The sequence below is a fragment of the Neopelma chrysocephalum genome, unplaced genomic scaffold (assembly GCF_003984885.1).
Source record: "Neopelma chrysocephalum unplaced genomic scaffold, ASM398488v2 Primary Assembly neopelma1_143, whole genome shotgun sequence".
Taxonomy (NCBI): Eukaryota; Metazoa; Chordata; class Aves; order Passeriformes; family Pipridae; genus Neopelma; species Neopelma chrysocephalum.
The window spans coordinates 5,987,876-6,014,440 of NW_020897805.1; the positions used below are offsets into that span (position 1 = coordinate 5,987,876).

Sequence of the window (26,565 nt, forward strand, 5' to 3'; positions counted from 1 at the left end):
TCACCTTCCCTTATTAGCAAACCCACATTTCTAAAGCTGAAGTCAAATACACTGTGAACACTTCCTGTGAGCAAGTACAACAACAAAAAAAATCATTTTTCATCACAGAGCTACCTACTGCTCAGAGTAGAGCTCTTCTGTAAACTACTGGTTATTTTTATTTTGTTACAAGTTGCTTTTAACACACCTACCCAGCACATATTTCACAAAGAAGAAAAATCTGTGCAGAGTCATTGGATGCAATACTCTTGTGATGTTCCTGTATACTTTCTCTCCTTGCTGTGAGGTAGAGAATGCCAGAACAGAAATTATATGCTTATTCAACACGTAGGAGCCACTTTCACAGCAATGGTATCAGTACCTTCCCCTGGCCTTGCATGCCAACAGCATCTCTGCTGTCATGTTAGTTACGTGATGCTAAGGAAGAGGTGGGGCAGGAACCAGGCGTGTTCAGTATTGGACTACTCTTCTGCCTGCAGAACCACTCCTGTTTATATGAGAAGAGAGGATTTTGCATGCTAAATATTGAAAACTGTATTTTCTTCCATATAACTTACCAAAAAGAGATAGTAAGCACCCAAATTCACCAATATGGTTTATAGTCAGCCTGGGCCTACCCCACTGCTGGGTGTCCTGAGTTCCTCATGATGTAGGATTCTGCAAATCATATTCCCTTCTTCTCCAGCAGCAGGACCAGTGTGACAGCAGCAAGTCCTCACTGGAATCCACCTGCCTCGGAGACAGGATCAGGCCAGCATCACAGAAGGAGCAGTTGATGACCTGGGCACCTCTTCAGCAGACCTGTGCCTTGCTGCTGGTTCATGCCATGTGGCAAATCACCCCAGAGGAGAAGGCTCTTCACTTCATTAAGCAGGGTCTGTACCTATAACTCTCTTCAGGGGGACTCACCTTCAGGCATGGGCACAGACCTGAGATAAAACAATGACCCACTTCTCACCTAGGGTACCTTGCCCTGGCATGTCTGGTTGTGTCCCTGTGGGTGGGGGGCTTAAGGTCTGCAGAAAGCCCCCATCTAAGTGCATTAGTGACAGGATGAGAGAACATAAGCTGCACCAGGAGAGGTTTAGGTTGGACATAAGGAAGAATTCCTTGGCAGAAGGCATGATAAGGCACGGGCACGGACTGTCCAGGGAGGTGTGGATGCCATCCATGTCTATACCAATTTAAGGACAGACTGGAGGTGGCACTGAGTGCCCTGGTCCTTTTCACTGTGGTGTTCAGTCACAGGCTGGACTCGATGACCTCAGAGCTCTCTTCCATCCAACCTGGATGGTTCTGTGATTCTGTCGCTGCGTTCGAGTTCACCGCACTTAAAAGCCCATTCACAGGCTTTTACCCTCTGACCTGTTTGCCCTCCCACAGCCCTTGGCAAGGATCCTTTTTTTATCTTTTTTTCACACACATTGCTGGGGCCACTTCAGCCGCTTCACACGGGGGCCGCCCCGAAACCCGGGCGGCAGCGGAGGGGGCCCCCGCGCCTCGGTGCTGTGGGGCTGGCCCCGCCGGGCAGCTACCAGGGGCTTGCAGGGAAGTCATGTATTCACAAACACGCGAAAAGGCGCCGGTCCCCGCGGCTGATTCCCTGTTCCCGGCTCCTGGGGCCGCAGGGACACCGTGTGCGCCAGCAATAGCGCTCCGCCGCAGCCGCCGCCGCGCCCGGAACTCGGCGCGCAGCCGCTGTTTCCGGGGGAGCTCTGGAACGGGCCGGACGGTGGGAGCACACGTGCAGCGGGCGGCGGGACCGGAGCGGACCCGGCCCGGGCTGACCCGGCAGCGGTGTGGGTGCGACGGCACTGTACGGCGGTGTGCAGGGGGGACGGCATTGCCCAGGGGTGTGGGTGGGACAGCACTGCACAGGGCAGGTGTGCGGTGGCGGCTCGTGGGCAGCGGCCCCGTGGGAGGATCCTCTCCCGCCCTCAGGGCCCGCGGTGTGCCCGGCATCCCCGTGCCGCGGGTACGGGCCGTGCCCCTCGCCTGCCGGCCCGCCGGGGCACTGCGGCCTGCCCGGAGCCCCGCGGCCCCGGCGCGGAGGGCCCCGGTGCTGCCGTGCGCCCTCGAGGCCGCGCAGTGCGAGAACGAGCTCCTTTCCCGAGCTGGTCAGGTTGTGCTGGCACGGTGAGCCCTTCTCCCGCAGGTGTGTTTTGCGTGTGTGCTCTGTGTGCTCATTGCCTGCTCTTCCTGCGCCAGCTGAGCCCAGAACCGCACAGAGGAAATCTACGTCTTATCGGTTGTAAATAATTGGTGGAAGAGTGAGATGGAGGAAAAAGAGAAGAAGAAGCATCGTGTGAAGCACAGCGGGCCAAAGGCAGAGAAGAAAAGGAAGCGTTATCTCAACAACCTGGGAATAGGAGATGAGGAGGATGCACGGAAGAGAAACCCCAAAGCCTTTACGGTGCAGTCTGCTGTGCGGATGGCCAGGACCTTCCATCGGTAGGAAGTGAGAATTGGTTATAGAGCATGCAGGGTCAGCTGGATGGACAGGTGTTGGCTGGGGTTACTTTGTTGCTTTGTCTGGAAGGTGTTCTAGAGTGTAATTTTCACTGGTGTGTCTGTATAGCTTCCGTCATTCACCAGGTTATGTTGTAGTCTATGCCTGTGTCAGAAGTGTGATGCTTTCTGCATCTGTGTTACACGGTACAACTGTGTTGATCAGTGATAAGAAAAAGTATAGCTCCTTAGACTCCATGAGAGTTCAACATACATATTAGTGTCTGGGCTGAGGGTGAACCTTTGTTTCCAAGATTTTGCAAATACTGAAGGCTTTCAAATAATAAATGTTGCTGTTTATTACATTCCTCTATTTATTTATTACAAATTTCTTCTCAGAACTCAGGATTTGAAGACTAAAAAACATCACATTCCTGTGGTTGATCGCACTCCTTTGGAGCCACCTCCAGTGGTCGTGGTTGTAGTTGGCCCTCCCAAGGTTGGGAAGAGCACTGTGATAAAATGTCTCATTAAGAACTTCACAAGGCAAAAGCTGGTTGAAATCCGGGGTCCTGTTACAATTGTTTCAGGTGAGAACAAAGAAATGGAAGTGCGTATTTTGTGCTTCTTATTTGTCTTGCTTTTAGAGCTAGGATGTGTCCATGTTCTTGTAATTTTGGGTCATTTTGAAAAAATCATTTGGATGTGTGATCAGACATAGTTACTAACAGTAGAGGAAGAGTGAGATTTAGGCTCTGGGGGATTTGTCACTCCAAGCTTGATTTTCATTCTGCTGGAATCCAAATTCTCTTTTGGTTTTTTGGTTTTTGTTTCTACCTTTCTGACTTTTTTCCCAGTTTCTTCCACCCTCCAAACCTTTCACAACTTTGCCTTTTCTAGTGGGTTCTGTTTTCCCTTTTGAACTGTTTTTCTCTGGCTTCATTTTAAGCTCTACACATTTCATGTTCTTTCAGTTTCGCTGTCCTTGTGTACCTTTCTTTCTTAAGCCAAGGATTACTTTGCCTAGCCAGTTCCAGTTACATTTCTCCACCTCACCCCTTGGTCAGTTCCTTCTCCTTTTTGTTAAGTTTTCAGTCCCAGTTTCCATTTGTCTTGGTTTGTTCCTTTCATGTGTTTCCCTAAATGTTACCAAGGGGATCACTGAGGTTCTGTGCACAGCCCATAGCAGCTCAAGGCACAAATTTGTAAGGGAGATCTTGCTTGAAGACAGATAACTATATGTTTGGTGCAGGTAGACTCTTCAGAGACTTTAACTAACGAGTCTTGTTTTTGCAAGGAATGATTGACAAAAATGGGAAAGAAAAAATGGAAAGAAAATTCACGTTTCATTTGATTTCCTAATCGGTCTACTGGATCTCAAGTGTTGAATTTTTCAATTGAAAAGATGAAGAAATAACCCATGATACCTGTTGTCTGTAGTTGCTTAAAGTTGTTACTAATGTTGTCTTAAGTTCAACCTGACTTAAGTTAGTCAAGCCAAGTTATCAGTGGGTACTTTTTTTCTTGTTTGAATACACGTTAATAAATTTTTTGGTATGTTAATCCTCTCTTTTTTTAAAGGCTAGAACAGAGTGTATTTTTTCCTAATAATATCAAAAGAGCAAAAATATATGGTTAAATAAAATTCACAGTGTTAAAGGGGACACTAAAGACAAAAGAAGCAGAGATTTTTTTTCCCAAAGGTAAAAAAACCCAGTTTTTTGCTATTAGTGTTGTTTTTGGAAAAGCCCAAACAACTCATTTAAAACCATCAGGTTGAGTACATATTTTCAAACAAAAAATTATAATTTTGCAAAATTAAAAACTTGTAAAAACATTTCTACAGTGGCGCATGTTGGATGATCTACATGTTAGACAAGAATTTGAGTTCCAGATACCCTTCAGGATTGTGACCTGAAAAGAAAACAATGTCCTAATTGGTTTGCTCCCTCTGTTTCAGTTTTTGATTCTTAATTCTGTTTTCAGGTAAAAAACGCAGGCTAACTATTATTGAATGTGGATGTGACATCAACACAATGATTGACCTGGCTAAAGTTGCCGATTTGGTGAGTTAGTATTGCCACGTGATTTTTACTATAATTATATTGAATATACTACTTTTGAGTGGACTGCAGCAATGTCTGATTTCTCTACCCATTGCTATCAAAAGGCATAACTGTTTTTGGTTTCAGAGGAACAGGATTTAAGCTTGTTGACAAACCTAATATTCTGGAACAACCCCTAGGACTTTCCTCATCCTGGGGGTGGGGGAAAATAAAGTGTGTGTGGTGATGGGGAGCATGTGAAAGAAGGGAAATGCAACTGAACTTCATTGCTAATGCAACTGTTAAACTTTTAATGGAAGATCTTATAACGAGCCAAGGTGATACAGTGACTTTTCATTAAGGCATTTGGTTAAACCATATAAATCTGAAAATTATTTTTAGTCAAGAAGTTTTCAACTAATGTCTAAAGCAATATGTGTCAGTTTTCTAGTTGTTTTTGGTATTTTTATGCACTCCGATGTCCCCATATTTGACAATCACTGTGTGGCAAAACAACTGATTTCAGTGGAGTGTGGTCACCATTGTAATTTACTTATAACTTTTGGGTCAGGGGATTACATCAACTGATCTTGGGGATCCGGTGCACGATCCTTAGAATTTTACTTTACATGTGGATTTGGAGTATATTATTGATAGCTGATAGAGGTTTGGGATCCTTGTCTAAGTATTAACTATATAAATATCTAAATACATGTGTGCACTGATCTAGGTATTGTTCTACTTACAAGTCTTCTACCTGAGTAAGGGAGATACATTAAAGTAAATGCAAAATTTTTCTGTTAGTAGATGTGATGGATGTTTGAGATTCTGTGTGCACATGGTGATGCTGAGACTATTTGGCTTTATTGTTGGGGGCTGAGATTACACAGTTGCTTGAAGATCTCTGTCGTCAGTTCCCCTGTGTTTTAAGTTCTTTATTGTTGAGACCGTGATACGACTTTGCTTCCATTTTTATGTGATTGTTGGTTGCTGTTTTGCTGTGTCAGTGCATTTTAGTGCTGCCTGACAGTAATTGCAAGGTGTTAAGTGAGTTCGTCTCATTTTACCAAAAGAGCCTTAAGGGCATTGGTGCATCCAAGACACAGATATAAGTATTTCGTTAGTTTTCTAAGATGTTCCTGAAAATATTGGAAGATATTCGATTTTGCATATTTTAAATTTACAAGGCAAACCCTTCTTCAGATCTTATTACAATACTGTGTGTTATTGCATTCCTAGAGCAGCCATATTCTTCTATATTTTTTTTTTAGAGACAATGAGCAAATCAAGTCTATATAAAGGAGATTTGATTGACTGGGAGAAGAGATTTGATTTCCTAAGCCTCATTAACTTCTAAAGCAGCTAAGATCCATGCTTTAATTAAAAACCAAAGTGGGTTTTCAGGTTATATGAAAATAAAATACAAAACCTTTTGCAAGATTTTGGTTCCCTAGAAGCTTATGACTTTAAAGGTGTGGTCTTTGAAATTAGCTCGTGTAGGCCCCATGGAATTTCTATAGTGAAATGTGGATGTTGTGTTTTCAGGTTCTAATGCTTATTGATGCCAGCTTTGGATTTGAGATGGAAACATTTGAATTCCTGAACATTTGTCAGGTACATGGATTTCCCAAAATTATGGGAGTTCTTACCCACTTGGATACATTCAAGAACAACAAACAGTTAAAGAAGACTAAGAAGAAGTTAAAGCACAGATTCTGGACTGAAGTGTACCCGGTATGACATTTAACATTAATTTTTTCATATATTTTGCTTTATGGAAGCTAAATTTAAAGCGAGGCAATACTTAAGGGTTTATTATGTTCTTACATCTTTTAAATAATACCATAAGTGAACAATGTGGGTATTGTATCAGATTATGTCATCTTTCTTCTATTTGCAGAAATACTTGTGTGATTATTCTCTATCCCAGTGTGGTAAGCTACTAAACATGCTGCTAGTGAAAGGTCTGTTACGCAGGTGCTGTGCAAGGAGGATCTGCTTTTAGGTCTGTACAAGGTCTTCTGGATGTGAATGGTTTTCCCCTAAGATTTAGGGGGCAATTTTCCTGTTGAAGTAAACCTGAAGTAAACAGTTTGATCTCTAGAACCAGTTGTAACCTACAATATCCAACTATGATTTAAAAATTAGAATTGTTTTTTTTTTTTAGTTTATTAGATATTAAATAGATGTTTAATGTTTTTATGCCTTTTTAATGTTTTTAGGGTGCTAAGTTGTTTTATTTGTCTGGGATGGTTCACGGAGAATATCAAAAGCAGGAAATTCACAACTTGGGGCGTTTTATCTCGGTTATGAAATTCCGACCTCTTACTTGGCAGACGTCTCACCCGTATGTTCTCGCAGACAGGTGTGTCCTTTTCTCCTTTTCTCTCTCTTCTTCAACCTCAGTGCAGGTAGCACCTGCTGTTTGAAAAAGCTGTAATATTAGACCTCAGCTCTGTGGGTGAATGGGTGTTTAGTGTTACCCGGGTGCCATTAGCTTTAGCCATTCAGTTTTCACTTGTGTCACACCACGTATATATCTCTGGCATACTGTGAATACTTTTGAAACACAGAAACAAAAATTAAAATAATCCTACTTGTTGATGATTATATTGAATGTATGTGGAAAAGGAACAACATTCCAGCAATGAAACAACAGCTGGCGAATTAGTCCTCTGAGTTTCCTGGAATATCCCTTCTGCTCCATCTCCATGTCTGGCGTTTGATTCACAGTCTCTTTGGAACGTGAAACTAATCTTTGATGGTGGCTGTGGCTATTTGGGACATTACCTCACCCTTCATGTTTTATTACCAGAATGCTTACAATTATGACTAAACTCCCACAAGAATCCAAGGTGCCTAGACTGAGCCTCTTTCAAAGCTCTAATTCTTTGGAAAAATTGTCAGAGAAATGGATAAGCATCATGCAAAAGTCATGAAAAAGTCCTGCAAAATGCACAAAGCAAAGAGAGGGAAAACACACACACAAAAAATGTGGTGGTTTTTCAGTAACATTGTTTTAGGCTGTGTAACTGTTACAGTTATTATGATTGTTGGGTCAGTTTACAGCTGATCTGCAGCCAGGACGCCTGTCACATTCTCTTCCTTGACTGTGTGTTTGTGTTGCCTCCATTTTGCAGTGTTGGAAGGAGTTTCTCCCTCATCTGCCTGCAAACAGTCATTTTCTGTGGTAGCTTTTGTGTTGCTCACTGCCATTATTAGGGAAGATATTATGTGGCTGCAGGGAATGTGACATTCAGTTGTTTGACCTCTAATGACAGAATTAATTTGAGGAGAGTTGTGTGTGCAAAGTATATAAACAATAGTTAAAATGTGCTAAGAAAGCAGTGCATGTTTAGTGAAATGTCAATAAATCTTCTGGAAATACGTATTGAACATGATCGTAAAACTTTTAAAATACAATTTTAGAAAGCTTTTTCCGTGGATTTTTTTTTTCTTATGATGATTCTATTTTGATTACTGGAGTCTGCAGAGCATGCAGTGGCAGCAGTTCTCTTTTCTTAAATTACCTTTTTTCAAAAGTTACTGTTGCGACTGCTGGATATTTTAACTTTCATTTTTGATGTTGGGTAGAATGGAAGAGTTGACAAACCCAGAAGATGTTCGAATCAATCCCAAATGTGACAGGAAGATATCACTTTATGGATACTTGAGAGGAGCACACCTGAAAAACAAAAGTCAAATTCATATGCCAGGTAATTTATCAGATTCTTAAAACTCTTTCTATACTGATCTATGAATAACAACATGAAATGATTTGTGTCTTTAAACTGTATGTTGTAAAATAGATTTTCCACATTTCTAAATATGTTATGCTCTTGGAAATTATTTTTCATAACACAGGTTTTTGTGAAAATAAATCTTGTAATTAGCTTTGGTTTTAATTGTGCAGTTTTGTTGAAGTGTTAAACACGATATTCACAGTATTTAAAGCTTTTTAAAGGTGTTTCACTTTAAAAAGTTCCTTGAAGTGCAAAACATACAAGCTCTAATAATGAAAAGTAAATTTCTCATGCTCATTGAATAATTTAATGTTTTGAGTGAATGATTTAAACATTTAAATTAAGAAATATTTCAATAGTAAATTTACAGACCTACTCAGAAAAGTGAGTTGCTGGTTTTCTCATTTAAAAACAAGGAAACAAACAAACCCAAAGCTTGGCAGGATTCTGGCGAATTTATGTATGCTTCTCTAAGTTCAGTAGTAAGACAAAAGAGTTGGGTGTTTGGTACAGAGCTTGCTATTGATAAATTGCTGAATGGCACAGTGTTTTTGTTTTGGTTTGTTGGGTTTTGTTTGTTTGTTTTTTTAATCTCTTCATGGTGAGTTGCACACATTTCAGAATTAAAACTTTGTGCAAACCTTGTTGCTTCCTTTGTCTGTCACCCCAGGTGTTGGAGACTTTACTGTGAGTGATGTGAGTTTCCTACCAGACCCCTGTGCTCTCCCTGAGCAGCAGAAGAAACGTTCTTTAAATGAGAAAGAGAAACTCGTCTATGCCCCTCTTTCAGGAGTTGGGGGCATTGTATATGATAAAGATGCTGTTTATATTGACCTTGGTGGAAGCCATGCTCATGAAAAAGAAGAGGTAAGAGAACGCTGGTGGTGACTTGAATTCTTGTGCAAAATGTAGTTTTTATCCTTAGAGTCAAAGTAAGTGTTTAAAAATAAGCTGCTTTAAAATAATCAATCCTTATCTATCCATAGTGGGTAATTACTTTTTTTCTCCTCCAAGGATTTCAGAGAAGGGATATTTTAATTATCTGCTATTGTGCAAAACATTTGGAAGATCGGTTAATAATAAGTACTGAAGTTTGTGTAATAACTTTCCAAACATTGACATAAGAGATATGAAAACTCCTGGTACTGGGGTATTATCACCCAGGGCATGGTGATTGTGGGAGAACACTTACAGGATTTGACTGGTGAAAGAGAGAGATGGAAAACATTTGCCTACAAACAAATTGAATTCAGCTTTTGTTTTTTTCCCTGTATTCTGCTAAATGTTAAATACCTTTGGGTCTGGGATAATGTGTGCTTGCTGTATTTACTGTAGTGGTTGCATACTGTGAAGGAGAGTCCCTCTTTAATTTTTCTTGGTTTGGTATTGTATATATTCTTGAAATGTGAAACAGAGAAGGGAGACCTTGCTAGTCTGGGAAAATGTTTATTTAAAATGCTCTGCATTCTTTTCTTGCATATGCATATTTCTGCTGGTGGGACCCCTGGTGGCCTAGTGGTTAGCATGCAGGACTCTCACCTCTGCGACCCAGGTTCGAATCCAGCCAGTTCCCCGGGCAGATGGAGCCCGTTAGCCCTGTGAGGCCATCCATCTATGAGAAGGTCACTCTAAACAAACCTACGTCCTGAGGACCTCACTGCCATTGTCCAAGCTTGCTTGGCCCCGGCAGATGAACCTTAGGATTAAAGGGTGGGCTCAGTTCAGCGCAGGCTGTGTCTCACCTAAAAAATCCATTGCGCAGGCTGGAAAGGTAAAAGACCTTTCCCCAAAATCTTTGTTCGCGAAGACTGGCCATTATTATATTTCTGCTGGTGTAGGCACATAGACTGATAGCTGTTTTTTAGACATTTGTTTATTCATTTTAATTGAGGAGTAAAAATCTTGGCTTTCTAGGAGGAAGTGAGACCAAATCACGAACTCGTTCAGAGCCTCATCTCCACACATTCAGCCATTGATGTTAAGATGGCATCAAGCAAGGTCTCTCTCTTCATGGACTCTAGACCCTTAGGTTCAGAAGATGTAGGACAAGAGTAAGTTTTGAATGCTGAGCAGTATTTGAGCGTGAATGAATCTCTAATTTCAGGCTATAGTTTAGGAAAAATTCTCAATAGAGCATAGTTAATGGAATGGCATATTGTCTCATTCTTCCTCTTCTGAGATTACTCATATGCTACATGTGTATCTTGAGAGAAATAATTGGTACTAGAAAGTTTTGCAAGCAGTATAGTCCTGCCTTCCAAGAATTTCTTGCTGATATAGCCCAAGTAGCATATTTCTGTTTTTCTTCAGAGTTTTAGAGAATGTCAGTCATAATCTTCAGTAAAATTAATTGTATAACCTATTTTCATTCCATGGAAAATGAAGAAATTTCCTGGAATTATTTATGGCTACAGCACAGGGTGTATTCTTGAATTAAGAGGCACTCCTACTTAAAGAACACCACTGCCTTTCTGAATGTTCTCCATCACCTCGCTTTGTTTGAAAAAAAAAATAAATTGTACAATTATTTAAAAATATTGTATCATTAAAATTTTATTGTACTTTACCATTTTACTCCAAATGTGATCTTTGGGAAAACAGGTTTGTGATGCCAAAAGAAGAGAGACAACTTGATTTGAAGACCGGAAGAGTACGTCGGAAGGCCGTGTTTGAAGAAGAGGAGAAAGAAAATGATGATGCAGTAAGTGATGAGGAAGATGACCAAGAAGAAGAAGAAGAAGCAGCAATGTCTGAGGATGGAAGTGATGGTGATGATGAAAGTGATACTGAGGAAGAAAGTGAGAGAGAGCTGTTAAGGGAAGAGATGACCATTAGGAGAGCCAAACGTATGAAAACAGAGGTGCCCAAGGAAGAAGCTGTGAATGAACTGCCAGCATTTGCAGACAGTGATGATGATCTTGAGATGAGTTCTGAAGAAGAAGGAAAAACTGCCCCTGAAGACAGTGAGACAGAGGAAGATGAGGAGGAGGAGGAGGAGGAGGAGGAGGAGGAGGAGGATGAACGAAGGACTTGCAAAGATGAAAGCTCAGATAGTGAATTTGAGGCTGCAAAAAAAAGAGCTGAATCCAAGCAGTATGATATAAATAGTGGACATACAGAAACAAAATCACAGACCTCAGATCACAGTCTGAAAAGAAAAACAGTGCTCACTACAGATTCGGGAAACTGCACAGCAGAAGAGACATCAGAATCTGAGGTTGAAAACTCTTCCCTTGATGAGGGTGATGGTGAAGGAGGATCACATAATGAATTAGAAGTTGAAGAGTCAAATAGCAAAGGGTTTCAGCACAGTCAAGCAAAGAAAGCTCATAGTGTTAAACAGACTAAACTTAAAGCTGTAGAAGCTGAGGATGATGATGTGGAGAACCTACTGAGAGAGGAAGAGGAGTATGAAGAAAAAATAGATCTTTCTGCTGACACAATAGGTAGACTATAAATGTTCAGTTTTTACAGTCCATTTTTAATTGTATCGGTTGAAGTTAGTTGTTAGTAAATACTATGTAATCTTGGCTCTCATATATATATTTATAGTTGTTAAGTGGCAAACGTCGAGTTAGGAAAGCTGGGAATATCTGCTAGTAAGCCTTTCACTTGTAAAGTAGTGTGCAGGTCTGAGGTTTCCTTCCTCTAAACCCGAGGTGATTAATTTTATAAACTTCATTGATTTTGCATATACTTCTCTTTATAGCTGTGTGTGTAAAACAAATTAGGATGGTCTATTACATCTAGAAAGACTGAAATATTCTTGGGGGAGTGTTACTAAAATGCATTAACAACTCATTGAGCACTGGAACAGGTTGCCAAGAGAAGTTGTGGAATCTCCATCTTTGGAGATACTCAAAAGCCATCTTGACATAGTGCTGAGCAACCTGCTGTAGGTGACACTGCTTGAGCAGTGGGACTGGACAAGATGACCTCCAGAAGTCCCTTCCAGTCTCAACCATTCTGTGAAGAAGATGTGTATCATCATAAACATAATCAAATCTGTTGCTATTGCCAATAAATTCTTAAAATTTTGTCCTAAAATTAGGACTTGTCATAAAAAAAATCAGTGATCTAATTTGTTAGCCACAATTTATGTTTCTGTGTATATATGGAGTATGAGAAAAAGAAACTGTGGGTTGTGTCTACACTCCCTAAGCCTTTTGTCATATCCTTATTTAAATTATTTTTGTAGCTCCTAATTCTTGGTTTTTTTCAGGTGCACTTAAGTGGAAGGAGGACCTTACACAGAAGGCAGCTGAGGCCTTTCTGAGACAGCAACGTTCAACCCCCAATCTTCGTAAACTTGTATATGGAACAGGTACAAATCTGCTGGAAACTTGTCTTCATATATGGTTACTTTTTAGCTGTTACCAGGTTTTCAAGTCTGAATATTTGAGCACTGTCTTTTGGTGGGAGGCTTGAGGAGAGTTAATTGACTTTTTAATTGTAGACAATAGTAATTGAAATAAAGACAGTTTTTTACTTTTCCAATAAAAACCATTTTGAGCTCATTTTCCAGACTATTCAGTTATTACTCATGTTTTCTGCTACAGTTATTTCCCCAAAACATTTGAAGTTTGATCATTTATATAATCGTCTGGTAGATACTTAGCAAATCCATTGGGGTAATTGTGTTTCATAAAGGGATATTGTTTGTTGGCTGTTTTCAGGAATTTCTGTCTCACAGTGACTGGAATATTCTCTTAGACATGACTTAGTATTATCATGTCGCTAATGAGGTGTTTGCCAAGGAAAAAATAGCTAGCTGGCTTAAAAGGAAGAGAAAATGACTATTTATGTAATTTGTCCAGTTTAATGCACAACTTTTCCTGTCATTGTATGAGTGTACAAACCTCATTATGCAAAACCTTTGTAGATCACAATGAGAATTTGGCATTTGTAAACCTTCCCTGGTACAGGAGTGGGAAGATTTTCTGGCATATTCTTGATTTATAGACAAACTTAATGTCCTTCCTCTTCACAGATAATTTTGGTATTGTTCCTATTTATGATATTGAACAAACATCCTGTGTTGACTTACTAGGCAATATTTTTTTCAGACGATTCCAATTATGCAAATAACTGGATCAGTGTACATTTTTCTTTGGGCTTTTATAATTAAAACTATTTTTAGTTTGCATCTTTTATTTCCTCAAACTACTGCAGATATTGTGAAACATAAGACAGAAGAGAAGTGGTTAAAGAATGTAATGCATGTGCTGTGGGGGAAACCATCACAGCTTATATGTTTGATTTAGTTGTAGAGGATGAGGACCATGAGAGCGAGGATGCAGACGATGAACTTGGAGGTTTGTTTCGTGTCAGCCGTCCAGACAAAGAATCCAAGCAGAAGGCTAATGCTCTTGACTGCTCCAAATTTCTGATAGAAAAGCCACAAGATTGGGATTTAGAAGAGGTAATACCATTGGATAATTGTTTCTGCATATCCTGTGGTGGTTATGTCCTGGCTGTGTCTCATAAAGTACTACTGAGTTGTCATTGAAACACCTATGGGAGCTTTGGCCAGAGTGTCTTATATTCTGCTATTTGCTGTCATTAGAAGTAACAGATTCCAAGGTCTGTGCTTACAGGAGTGGAAAGTTACAATAAATCAATTCAGTACTTGGCTGTCTTGAGTATTTGGGGGATCATAGTTCGCTGTGTATTTACCAAAAAGTAAAAAGCAGGGGAATCCTGAGTGAAAATTCAGTGTGGGTATGTTAGTGTAAAGACCTTTGTGCAAGAGTTAAGTTGGCTTCATATTCCTGCTTTTGCTGAGGCATTGTGTAGTTTTGGTAATGGTGTCTTGGTGTGGAGCTGCATGTGAGAATATCAGATTGTCTCAGAGGTGGTATCTCTGATGGGGAATTGGGGAATGTATTGGAGAAGGTTTCAGCTGGTGACAAGCTGTAGCTGTGCAAGGCAATGACGCTGTTATTTTGCAGGTCATGAGCAGCATTCGCGACTGCTTTGTTACTGGAAAGTGGGAAGATGATAAAGATGCAGCAAAACTGTTGGAGGAAGATGGTATGTGTAAGACTTCTTAAACTGATTCATGAATACACGATTTTTTAGAAAAGTATGACTTTTTACTTAGGTATGTAGAGTATTTTGCCTTAGCGATATACTTGCAAATTTCTTTCAAACTATTATATAAATTATTACACAGATACTAATATAATTACACATTGCTGTAAATCTCTGTATAAACAAGTGGCAAGTACCACATTCTGAAAATTCACTTTCTTAAAAATAGAGTATATAATTTCAATTATGAAATGGAGTCCTTAGTCAACACTTGGATATGCCAGCTTTTAGCTATGTATCTGAGTTAAGCAATTCATCCTCCATGTATGTTTTATTCTTTTGGATAGTCATGGTAGAAGTAAACAAATTTTTCTTTAATGGGAAGACAAACTCGTCATTCATGTTTGGCTGAAAAGTGAGATCTATTTTCAGATGTTTTATAGGGGTTTTTTTTTGTTTTGTTTTGTTTTTAAATTAGGAAATATTTAGAAAATTTTAATAATGTGGCTGTATCTTGCATGCAACATAATTGTGATTAGACAGGTTTTTGTAAGCATTTGTTTTTAACCTAAGAATTGTCAGCTATATTAATTTTTTTTTAAAATTAAACAGGAGCTCAGTTGCTCTGCTGGTGTCTTGTGTCATTAGAGTGCTAACTAATGTGCTGTGTGGTCCTTTGGGATGATCAAAACTTTATTTACATTTTTTAAATCATAGAAGTATTGAAAGGAAACAGGAGGAGGCACTGGAGTTCAGCTGAGAGCTTTCAGCTGAAGCTCTAGAGAGGGCAGAACAGACTTATAAAACTGCTGATGGGAAGAAAAAATATGTGTACTGAAACTAATTTACAGAGCAGTACTGAGAAATGCACAAGACTGAAAATGTGAGAAATGGTATGGAACAACACAACAGGATGGCTAACTAACAGTCAGATGTCTTGGGTGCTTATTGTTGCAGAAGAATTGTATGGAGACTTTGAAGATCTTGAAACCGGTGTTGTGCACAAAGGAAAGGGTGCTGCTGGAGGAAATGAGGTCTGACCTGCATTTTTATGTTCTTTAGCAATATACACGTGTATGAGTTTCTGATCAAGTGATAGGCATCCTATGTAATAAATTCAGTTTTCATAGAATCAATAGGAAGGAAATCAGTGGTAACAAGGAAGAAAAGATGAGTATTACCAGCTTTGGAACTTATAAATATCTAGAATGGCAAGTTTCTAGTCTGAGTCTGAATTTTTGCTTAAAGTTAATTATGTAGGAGAAGTCACCTCACTTATTAAACAGTAGGTGTCAGGCTTAATCAAGGGCTGGAGAATCCAGAGACATGAGAGAAGTATTTTAAAACCAAATGTAATCATAACTGTTTGTACTATGTCATTTCATCTGATGCAGAAGATTATAGCACTCTCTTTAAACACAAAATTGTGGGAACTTGACACAATTTCCTAGTCATTCCTCTTATCTGCATAAAGGAGGCTGGTGGAAGTAATTTTATACTGTGGCTTGGATATCTTCCAAGAACAGAGCTGTAGTTGTCTGTGAAAATACAAACTGAAAAATCAATTTTTTTTTGCACTGAGCAACTTGATGGCTTTGCATTTCATTGTAAAATTAAGGGTAATGGCATAATTTTGGCAGTTTTCAAATGGTCTGTGAACAGACTTCCTCCTCTCTGGCCTCTAGAGTGCTGCCTTCCAGCACAGTATTACTCAATGCTATCAAAAATTATTTCTTTTCTCTTGCATTGTGTATGCTTAAATTAGCTGTACAATAAGAGGTAGGCCAGTTCTAGGGTCTGTTCCCTTATGTTAAAATGAATGTTAAGTTAAAAAATTTTTCTCAGTGAAAAGGAATACAATTAGATTATGAGATCTTTTGGTCACTGCTGAAGTTATGTCTCCTTGTATGAATAGTTTACTAATTTCTGTCTCAAATGGAAATATTTTTCAAGTGTCTAATAATTTGCATTATGAAAAAGTATTGTTTAATAGTGTATATTTAACTGTTGATCAGAATGGGTTGTTTTCTCTGAACCATTTTACATGTTTGACAATTTACTGTTGTTTAGTCTGGAAGTGAAGAAGAGGAGGAAGATGAAAAAATGTCCAAACCAGAACCTGAGGAGGAGGAAAAGAAAAAGGAGCGCATGGACAAGAAACGGAAACTGAAAGAAATGTTTGATGCAGAGTACGATGAAGGGGACGCCACATACTTTGATGATCTTAAAGAAGAAATGCATAAACAAGCACAGGTACAAGGTGTTAACTTGACAATTTATGTGGCTATATGTCTTCAAAAATACCCCAGAGAGTTTACCCTCCAAAGGTTTTTTCGTGGAGACACATTTGATGCTACTTCAGAAAGTATACACAAAGAAATACTTGCTAGTGATTTTTTATGCTTGAACTTTTTGATTCTGTTAGCTGGAAAGAAAAGCCAAACAACTGAAAGCTTAATTTAAGCTGAGGGCAGTAGTTAAATCACTGAATAAGCCAGGATGTGTCATCTAAACTTCATCTACTTTAAAAGTTTGCAACTAAAAAAGGCATCCTTTTATGTGTAGGAAGGTGAAAATCTTTCCAATACTAATTTGTGCCATGTATTTTCCTCGTATTACTTTTAGTGTGATTTTTTGCAATGTTATTAGTGGATAAGTAAGTTCTGTGTGACAGTCTTTTTCCTCCAACTGTCAAGTTATTTTGAGGAAAAAATAATTATGACTATTGCTCTGTACGTGTGGTAGAAGTCGTCAGTGTAACTGCATCCAGAATTTGAGGTGTTGATGTTGTTCCAGGCCTTTCTTTTTTTAGATAAGAACTTGCAACCTTAAAAGTAGCTTCTTTCTTTGACTGACTTGGAAGAACATTGCCTTCTATTGCTAATAACTTCAGTGTCTTCTCTGCTGGCAAAATTTTGCCCTAAATAGTCATTAAATGGATTGTTACCTTCTTGCATTAGCCTCTGTCATAAGTGATCATATGAGCTCTGGTATGCTGATTTACTAAGAGCACTGAAAGCATAAATAAGGACATTTCAGTAGAAGAATAAAAGAATTTACAACTGTTCACTTGAGGTCTGTTACAGAAATACATATCAGCAATACTCCTACTGTGAGCAGGGATCTCAAAACTGAGGATGTGCAAAGGCTTCTAGAAAAATAAACTTGAACCAAATTTGTGCTGTATCTCAATACCTTGAAGAGGGAAATAAGTAATTATTTTGCTGAAATATGGTGTCTTATTGATATGTGGGAATCAGAAGCTAGAACAGGAGGGTGAGGCTTCCTTGTTATTCACAATATCTACATTCATAAGGTACAGAAGAGCTTTTGATGATGCACAGTGTGAGGGTGCACAAAAATATTTTTAAGCTGCTGAGTAAGGTTGGAGCCCAGCCTCCTCCTAAAGTGACACCTTAAAGATGAGGACATTATCTTTAAAAGGTACTTGGGCTCCTAAATAAAAAATGTACCTTTGGCAGCTGTATTTTTAAAACCCAAAGTCATCGTTATGAAAGGTATAACAGAAGTCACTCAGTCATTTGCTTCTCTTGGGTACTGTCTTTCAAGTAGACTAACAGGCCCACTTGGGATTTCAAATTGGAAGGAATTCATGGTGGCAGAGATCTTGCTCTGAATAAAAAGTCACAAAACGTATCAGATCTTTCCCAAAAAGACTTATATAAATGTTAGCATGTTTTAAATAGAACTGGCACTTCATGAACGAGTTGTTAATACTGGAATTTTGTGAAACACATGGTGACTTTCTCTTTGTCACGTAGCTTAATCGAGCAGAATTTGAAGATCAAGATGATGAGACCAGAGTGCAGTATGAGGGCTTCCGGCCTGGGATGTATGTTCGAATAGAGATTGAGAATGTGCCATGTGAATTTGTCCTGAATTTTGACCCTCATTATCCTATTATCCTGGGTGGCTTAGGCAACAGTGAAGGAAATGTCGGGTATGTGCAGGTATGTAGCCAAAGATGTGAGTGCATTTTGTATCAAAACAGGTGTGCTTCAGATTGTCTGGAGTTACTATTTTCTGTTTATTAAAAATACAGTAAACCCTGAGAGAAGCTTTGATCTGTGTCTCTCAAATAGGGGATTTGCTTTTGACACAGACTGTAACTCTACAGTAGCAGATACTGGATTTTTACAGGCTTAATTGGATAGCCGGAAAAGATTACTGTTGTTTAACGTTAATCTGCAGAGTTGTCTCAGGACTAAGGTCTGATACTGTGATTAATGTTCATCTGCAGAGGTGTCTCAGGACTGATACTGTGATTGCTAAATTGCAAACATAAACTGTACTCTGAGCTTTATAGACTATATATAAGTGACTATAGAAAAGTTACTAGGATATTTATAGATACATTTTTTAATACAATAATTCCTTATATGCATACAAACATGACTTCAAAGTGAGTGAAGTACTGATTAATCTTTCCAGTCAACCCAATGTTAGTGAGAATGTTTGAAGATAGAAAGCTTACTGAATAAAAAATTCTAGTGTAGATAGAAGTTGCTTTCAGTCATTGCCAAAAATGAAGGCTTGAATTTCAGAATTCATGTTGCCATCATGTAATAGGACTGTTCATCTTTTCTTCTAATTAGTTGCGCCTGAAGAAGCACCGATGGTATAAGAAGATACTGAAGACACGCGATCCCTTAATCCTCTCATTAGGGTGGAGGCGCTTCCAGACGATCCCCATGTTCTACATTGAGGATCACAACGGGCGTCACCGCCTCCTGAAGTACACACCACAACACATGCACTGTGGGGCAGCCTTCTGGGGTGAGGACATTCTGCTGTTACTACCCTGTGTCACTTAATCACTGTAAATGTCTCAAGCTTACAGGATGTATCAGGAAATACAGCCAGTAGCTTTTGGAATAGGAAGTCTTTAAATTTCCCGTGGAACGTAAAGTGACACCAAATAGTATGGGAAAATAGGCAGTTGCCTAATATTTGTGAGTTATTTCAATGACTTGTGAATTATTTGGCTTTTAATCAAATTCTGAGCATTCTCCTAAGTTGTATCATATCAAAGAGGATCCCGAATTGTTGGCTGTGTGTAGAGAAACACTTGCTCACATTCAGGGCCCAGCCATTACATGAGTAACTTCATGTTAACCATTCCTTTAACTTTCATGGGGCTTTGTATGTAAGTAATACTTTGAATGCTTTAAACTTTTCTTTGGTTTTATTTATTGAGAATCTTTGACACGTATTTCTAAGTTTTCTGACTTTAAATAGAGGCTAGATGTTGTGTAATAAAGCTTTTCAGAGGTTTTTTAATTTAATTTTCTTGCAGGGCCCATCACTCCTCAGGGGACAGGATTTTTGGCAGTTCAGTCTGTCAGTGGCACAACGGTATGTTTGTTATCACAAAATGTTGGTTACTGCTTTCACTGGGTATTTGGGTAAAATACATAGATTTGGGGAAGAAGGTTTACATATGGTGGAGCAGTGTAGTTGTAGGAACTGAGAAAGTAGGTGGACTCAAGCTTTTGAAAGGTGTATTGTGATAAGATGGGACACTATATGGAGAGGGGTTTTTTCAACAGTTTTCATCTGCTACACTGAAAGAAATATTGCTTTATTATTTTCTGTGAAGGATTTATACCTACTTGGTTTGCAGGTATACTGTTGAAGAAGTTTGTCCTCAGTGGGATTTCTCTGCATCCTGTGAAAATGTTTGTAGATACCTGAATAAAGCTTGTGAGGGACTTCTTAAGAGACCATGTACTCAATAGATCAAGGGCTACTGGCCTCAAACTGGAGGAGAGTAGGTTTGGATTAGAATTTAGGAAGAAATCATTTAGTCTGAGGGTGCTGAGACACTGCCACAGTTGCCCAGAGAAGGTGTGGCTGCCCCATCCCCAGAAGTGTTCAAGGCCAGGTTGGTTGGGGCCCTGAGCAACCTGATCTCATGGAAGGTGTCCCTGCCCATGGCAGAGGTGTTGAAACTAGATGATCTTTAAGGTCCCTTCAAACCCAAACCATTCTGTAATTCCAATTAAAACAGTGTTAAAGCAGTATTTGTCAGGTACAATCTTTGTTGCATGTATGTTACTCGAAGGTAGATTTATGTTTGCAGGCAATGTATAATGAAAACTTTGCATGGCATTGTAATGAGCTTGACAGTAATCAGAGTGGTGATTATTATCTCCTTCCTAAAATATGCCTTGTCCTATTGCACAGCCATTATGTTATATGTATTAAAAGACTGTTTTCACAATGTGTCCACAGCATAATCTAGTGACTTAGAGCAGTGCATAAAGCACTTCCCCTTTGAGACTTTCTGTCTGAGTAAGATTGTTTCATAAAGAGAACTCAGTGAGATAGATAACAAGGATTCTTAGATTGCTTCCAAGGTAATCAGAATGGCAGTTCTGAAAATCTCATTAGTGAATGATAGGAATGTTATGTCAGCAGCACCTCAACTAGTCAGTACTAGTCAATTTGCATTTTTCATGCTGCTGTACTCCTGTGAAGGTTAGAAATTCTGAACTTTTAAAAGCAGTTAAGTATGGAGTGCAGGTCCCCCACAACATCCTTATCTCTAAGCTGGAGAGATACTCATTTGAGGGGTGGACTGTTTAGTTGATGAGGAGTTGGTTGAATGGCTGTATTTGGAGGGTAGTGGTCAACAGCTCAGTTTCCTGACGTACATGGGTGACAACTGGTGTCCCTCAGGGGTCTGTACTGGGACCAGCACTGTTTGATGTCTCCATCAGTGACACGGACAGAGGGATTGAGTGCACCCTCAGTGAGGTTGCAGCCAACACCAAGCTGAGTGGTATAGTTGACATGCCAAAGGGATGGAATGCCATCCAGAGGGACCTTGAGAAGTGGTCCTACGGGAACCTTGTAAGGTTCAACAAGACCAAGTGCAAGGTCCTGCACCTGAGCTGGGGCAACTCCCAGTGTCAATTCAGTCTGGGGGATGAAGGAATTGAGAGCAGCCCTGCTGAGAAGGACTTGAGGGTGTTGGTGGATAAAAAGCTGGACGTGAGCTGTCAGTGTGCACTTGCAGCCCAGAAGGCCAACTGCATCCTGGGCCCCATCAAAAGCAGCATGACCAAAGAAGGTGATTCTCCCCTTCTATTGTGCTCTCGTGAGACCCCACATGGAGCACTGCATCCAGCTTTGGGGCCCCCAGCACAGGAAAGACAGGGACTTGTTGGAGTGAGTCTGGAGGGGGGCCCCCAAGATGACTGGAGGGATGGAGTACCTCTCCTCTCAGGAAAGGCTGAGAGAATTGAGGTTGTTCATCACAAAGAAGAGAAGGCTCTGGGGAGACCTCATTGCAGTACCTAAAGGAGGCATATAAGAAAGATGGGGGTAAACTTCTTAGCAGGGTCTGCTGTGACAGACAAGGGGGAATGGCTTTAAACTAAGAGGGTTGATTTATACTAGATCCAGGGAAGAAGTTTTTTATAACAAGGATGGTTAAACACTGGAATAGGTTCACTAGAGAGGTGGTGGACGCTCCATCCCTGGAAACATTCAGAGGATTGGAAGGGCTCTGAGCAACCTGATTTAGTGGAAGATGACCCTGCTCATTGCAGAGCTACGTGACCTTTAAAGATTATATAGGTGACCTACCAATCCCAACTATTTTATGATTTTGTGATTCTAAATGGTTTCTTCACTTTGTGATAAAATATACACTCAGCAGTATCTTTCATCTCTGCATGTTTCAGCCTGACTTCCGGATTGCTGCCACAGGAGTTGTGCTCGATTTAGATAAATCCATAACTATTGTAAAGAAATTAAAGCTAACTGGTTTTCCATTCAAAATTTATAAGAACACTTGTTTTATTAAGGTAGGTATGTAGGTATGTATACTGCAAAACCACATGTATTGATGTTAAAAAGGAATGAAACTGGGATTGTCTTTCCTGAGGCAGAAGTTCTGCGTTATTGTTACATGCTGTTCTGGTTCTCAGTAGCCACTTGTGTTTTTTGAGCGCCCTTCAGTGTGGTCTCTAAAGATACTGATCATTAGCCAAGCAATATGAATTATTATGAACCAAACAAAAATTCTGCAACAGTCACCTGGTTCACATTCAATGTGATTTTTTTTTTCCTTCCCAACCCCTGCTTCATTCCTAAAACCCACTGATTAGCTTCCCACAGTGGCAGATACCTCTGGAGGATGTGAACCTGTCCCTGGCATCATTCAGGCAGTTTGATCCCACTAAATTTCAGATCTGGAATCAAAGATGAGTTCTAGCAGTGCTTAAGACTTCTCAGTTACAGTTACAAAAGTGTTTGGGTAGGAAGTGTTGCAGAAATGAATGTTCAGCTTCCAGCTGTCCTTGGGCTTTCAGGCTCAGGAAGAACTCAGGTTATTCTTCATTTGGGGCAGTGACCCCAACAAGTATTCACACTAGGCATAGACAGATTTGTTCCTTGATTTCCTTGTGATTTTTGAAAAAAGCACAAACATTGGAGAGCTGTATTAGAGTCTCACAGCTAGCAACTTCAGGCAGCTTGCTTGCTTTTAAGGTATTCTGTGTTCCAGCAAGTTACTATAAAGAAGAACTGTAAAGCTTCTCCTAGAAGCGTTTTGGTTTAGAATTTTAGGTGTATGTATTTAATGCTTAGAAACCTTGCCTGTGATATGTGACTAAGTAGATTACTTTCAGTAGCTTACCCTAAAGTCAGCTCAGTGTGTTTTTGGTATGATCAGCACTCTTAGTCTAAACACAGTGTTATGTTCCTGTTTCTTTATAAGGTATGCTTGTAGGACTTAGTTTTTGTGGCCTATGTTGGTCACAGAGAAAAAGTTAGCCCCTTGAATGATGGTGGGTAATTCACATTTTCAGGGGATGTTTAACTCTCAGTTGGAAGTGGCTAAATTTGAAGGAGCAGCGATCCGTACTGTGAGTGGTATCCGAGGGCAGATCAAAAAGGCCCTCCGAACTCCCGTGGGTGCTTTCAGAGCAACATTTGAAGACAAGTTGCTGATGAGTGGTAAGTTGCACTTTCCATGTAAGTTATCACACAACTTTCATCCTTCTTCACAGATTGGAAAGCCGTGTCTCACAATTCTGGAATCTGATAATTAAGATGTGAATTCAGAGAATGGGAAATATCTGGTGAGATGCAGAATGAAATTAAAAAGAAATGTGTTTTATGTTGGATTTCCTTCTGTTACACTCAGAAGTCATATAGTATGCAGATGAAAAGGTTTGAGTTGAAGACATATATCTTCAAGTGTTTTAATGTTTTACACAGCATGATGTGCCTTTCTCCTTGAACATGATGAATTGAAATTAGTGGTACAAGTGCTAGAAGGACATTTTTCTGAGAAATCCAAAGACTGGCATTGTAGCTGCAGTTAACTTTTTACTGTAATCTTTTGGGGAAATTATGCAGGGGATAGTTATCTCCTCTGTTTGCTGAGGATCACAGTGATGTTCAGAATATAAGTTCATGCTTATTTGGGTTTATATGACCTGTTTTCCTAAACCCATCAAAATTACAGATAGTGGAAAATAAAAGCAAATTAGTTTTTTTATAGGCAGAGGAAAATTGTTTTTTGTCAAGAACTGTACACGGACTCTTTTACTAGTTCTTGGATATGAATAGTGAATAGGATGGTATTCAGCTGCCTGCTCTTCAGGAATATGTGCTGTTCATGCCTTTATGGGGTTTTGCAGAATCCAACTGTACAAATAGTTGAATTGCTTTTACCAAAAGTTGAAAACATTTGGTGTATATACCAAACTATATACTAGAACGTGGTCTAGGTATCTGTTCTATTCAGGCAGTCTTTGTGTGGATGTGATGAACTGTTGTTTTAAAGCTAAGTAATGTTTCCCTTTCTTTCAGATATTGTCTTTGTGAGGACTTGGTATCCTGTTTCTATCCCAACGTTTTATAACCCTGTAACATCCTTGCTGAAGCCAGCAGGTGAGAAAGATACTTGGAGTGGAATGAAGACAACAGGTCAGCTGAGGTATGAGCGAGGCATCAAACTGAAACAAAACAAGGATTCCCTCTATAAGGTATATGTCTGTTTTGTTTTGTTTGGGGGTTTTTTGACTAGTGATCATAGTCAAATTTGCACTGTGTGTCAGACCTGTGCAAACTGAGAGCAGTGTAAATACATGTTCATACATATGCATGTGTGATTTCATATTTTTATCCACAAGGCACAGTCCTGGCATGAGATGGGAATAAAACAGTGGAGAGCAGATTATTGTGGGTCAATGAAAGTTTATCAAGTAATCTGCAGGGTAGAAGTCTTCTCCAGAAGCTTACTGAGTCTTTTGCCGTAGTAATTGGAGTGAACATACCATTCACAAATCAGTGCAAGGATGTTGGAAAATGGGGTTTGGGTTTTGGTTTGGGGTTTGTTTGTTTGTTTTGGTGGTTTGTTTGTTTGTTTTTTGAGGGGTGCTGTTTCTTTCTGGTTTGTGGTGTTTTGTGGTTTTTTTCCCCCCTGAAAGATGGAAATTAAAATAAAAGCTTTTAAAGATCAACAATCTTATATATGTTCTATATTCATTCTTTTAGCCTATTGTGAGGGAGAAGAGGCATTTCAATAAGCTCCACATTCCTAAAGCACTGCAGAAGGCACTGCCTTTTAAGAACAAGCCTAAGAATCTTGAGAAGAAAGGCAAGGCTCCAAAAGACCAGTGGAGACCAGCTGTTATCAGGGAGCCTCATGAAAAGAAGGTAATTATCACTTATTCTGAAACAAGGACTCAGACTCATGAAGGGCAAATGTGTTGTTAAAAACATTTCTAACTTTTGTTTGGCACTTGAATCTACTGCTAGTGCTAAAGATATATATGCTCCTAGTGAAAAATTATCACCTGCAGTTTGTTCTGTTCCTGTTTGGCACACAGTATGTATATGGAGCTGTCACTGAGTGGATGGTGTCTATTTTTTAGACTAGTCGGTCACCTGAAGCCTAAATATGACTTTTGTCCTTGTCACAGCACTTGCAAGGTATTTCACTTGGATTTAGTGCTCTCATATTATGGGTGACACAAATTGGCAGCTGCAGTTTTTTATTTGACTTGTCATTGCCATGTATTATTAACACAGACAGGATTTGAAGCAAATACTCTGCTTTGAAAATTGAGAATTAGAGTGCTTGCAAAGGCAAGAAGATCCAAACTGCAGGTTAAGTGTTCTACTGTAGCAATTAGGCATGGCCTTTTAAAAGGTATCTAACCAAAATCAGAGTTCACAAAAATTAAAGCTCTTATTAACTTCCTAACAAGATAACTAATTAAACCATTTTGGAAATTGGGTAACAGGTGCAGAGATGATAAGGAACTTGCCTTGAATCTCTGTTTCATTATATGTGTCTCTGCTGAGGTTAAACTGTTTCTTGCTCACCAAACTGATCTGTGTATATATTGATTGTCTATTTTCTATTTTAGATATCAGCCCTACTCAGTGCTTTGAGTACAGTGAATAATTACAAGATAAGTAAAGCCAAAGTAAAACATCGGGAACAGCTTAAAGAATATCTCAAAGTTAAGCAGAAGGAGGATGAACAGAAATTCAAGAGGCAAAAGGAGGCTAAGAAAAAAGTCTATCGCATACTGGGACAAAGGGAGAAAAAGAGGCAGAAATCAAGCTTGAAAGGATCTAGCAAGGGAGAGAAGAGTATGTAAAATTTCATCAGATTTCAGGCCAAAGGAGAAAATAGGGTAGCTGTGCAATTTTCTGTTGAAGAAACAAAAAGGCCTTGAACTACACTAGATGTGCTTTCAAGACAAGGAAGAACTGCAAATATGACCTTGTTCACACTCTTGAATACATTTGGCAATGTATATAAATAAGATGTAGAAGTATGGATTGTGGGTTTTATACATGAATATTCTGGAGGACTTTGTATTTCAGAGTATTTCTATGCATACTGCATATTCTACCTAGCCAATAAAGTATTTTAATGTCAATTACAGAATATTGCTTGTTTGTGTTTTGTCTTAGTACTAGTGGACTTCTGTGGGAGAATGTCTCCAAATATGTTCCTGTCTTGGCAGTACTTTAAGCCATTTTGCCCTTTGCAAATCTTTTATTAAAAGGTGTGAAGGTAACTGTTACTGGGTAGGAGTTTTGGAAATTCTCTGTCTTTGATGTGCTGGCAAATGCCCTCAGAGTAGCTTGCTCCTGTGCTTAGATCATCAGGTCCTGCATGAAAGCATCTCAGTTTTTTCCACTTCTCACTAGGTATTCAGCAGATCTTCAAAAAGTGTTCCATCCAGATCTTCTGTTACTTGGTCGGTTTTAGCACACTGAGACTGTCAGTAGATCCC

At 39.5% G+C, this 26,565-nt stretch overlaps 1 protein-coding gene across 2 annotated transcripts; it reads left to right on the forward strand.

Moving 5' to 3' along the window:
• The first annotated feature begins 1,706 nt into the window (after positions 1-1,706).
• BMS1 (BMS1, ribosome biogenesis factor) lies at positions 1,707-26,210 on the forward strand. 2 transcript variants are annotated; one of them, XM_027700084.1, is made up of 23 exons: positions 1,707-1,799; positions 2,209-2,451; positions 2,848-3,038; positions 4,435-4,514; positions 6,039-6,227; positions 6,716-6,858; positions 8,088-8,209; positions 8,907-9,103; positions 10,151-10,287; positions 10,838-11,682; positions 12,459-12,560; positions 13,501-13,658; positions 14,188-14,269; positions 15,227-15,303; positions 16,340-16,522; positions 18,052-18,240; positions 18,886-19,066; positions 19,587-19,645; positions 21,982-22,104; positions 23,110-23,257; positions 24,119-24,294; positions 24,806-24,967; positions 25,684-26,210. In XM_027700084.1, the coding sequence occupies exons 2-23, from the start codon at positions 2,276-2,278 to the stop codon at positions 25,918-25,920; spliced, it is 3,957 nt and encodes a 1,318-aa protein (XP_027555885.1). In that variant the 5' UTR covers positions 1,707-1,799; positions 2,209-2,275; the 3' UTR covers positions 25,921-26,210. The 2 variants fall into 2 exon arrangements, with proteins under 2 accessions (XP_027555885.1, XP_027555886.1); XM_027700085.1 differs by lacking the exon at positions 1,707-1,799 and having other exon boundaries at positions 2,193-2,451.
• Positions 26,211-26,565: the final 355 nt, after the last annotated feature.

What these genes read in the sequence shown, in the direction of transcription:
- BMS1 (XM_027700084.1), top strand. Translation starts at nt 2,276, where the DNA reads ATGGAGGAAAAAGAGAAGAAGAAGCATCGTGTGAAGCACAGCGGGCCA. An exon ending in AGAACACTTGTTTTATTAAG is followed by an intron (nt 22,105 to 23,109) that starts GTAGGTATGTAG and finishes TCACATTTTCAG; the next exon opens with GGGATGTTTAACTCTCAGTT. An exon ending in AGACAAGTTGCTGATGAGTG is followed by an intron (nt 23,258 to 24,118) that starts GTAAGTTGCACT and finishes CCTTTCTTTCAG; the next exon opens with ATATTGTCTTTGTGAGGACT.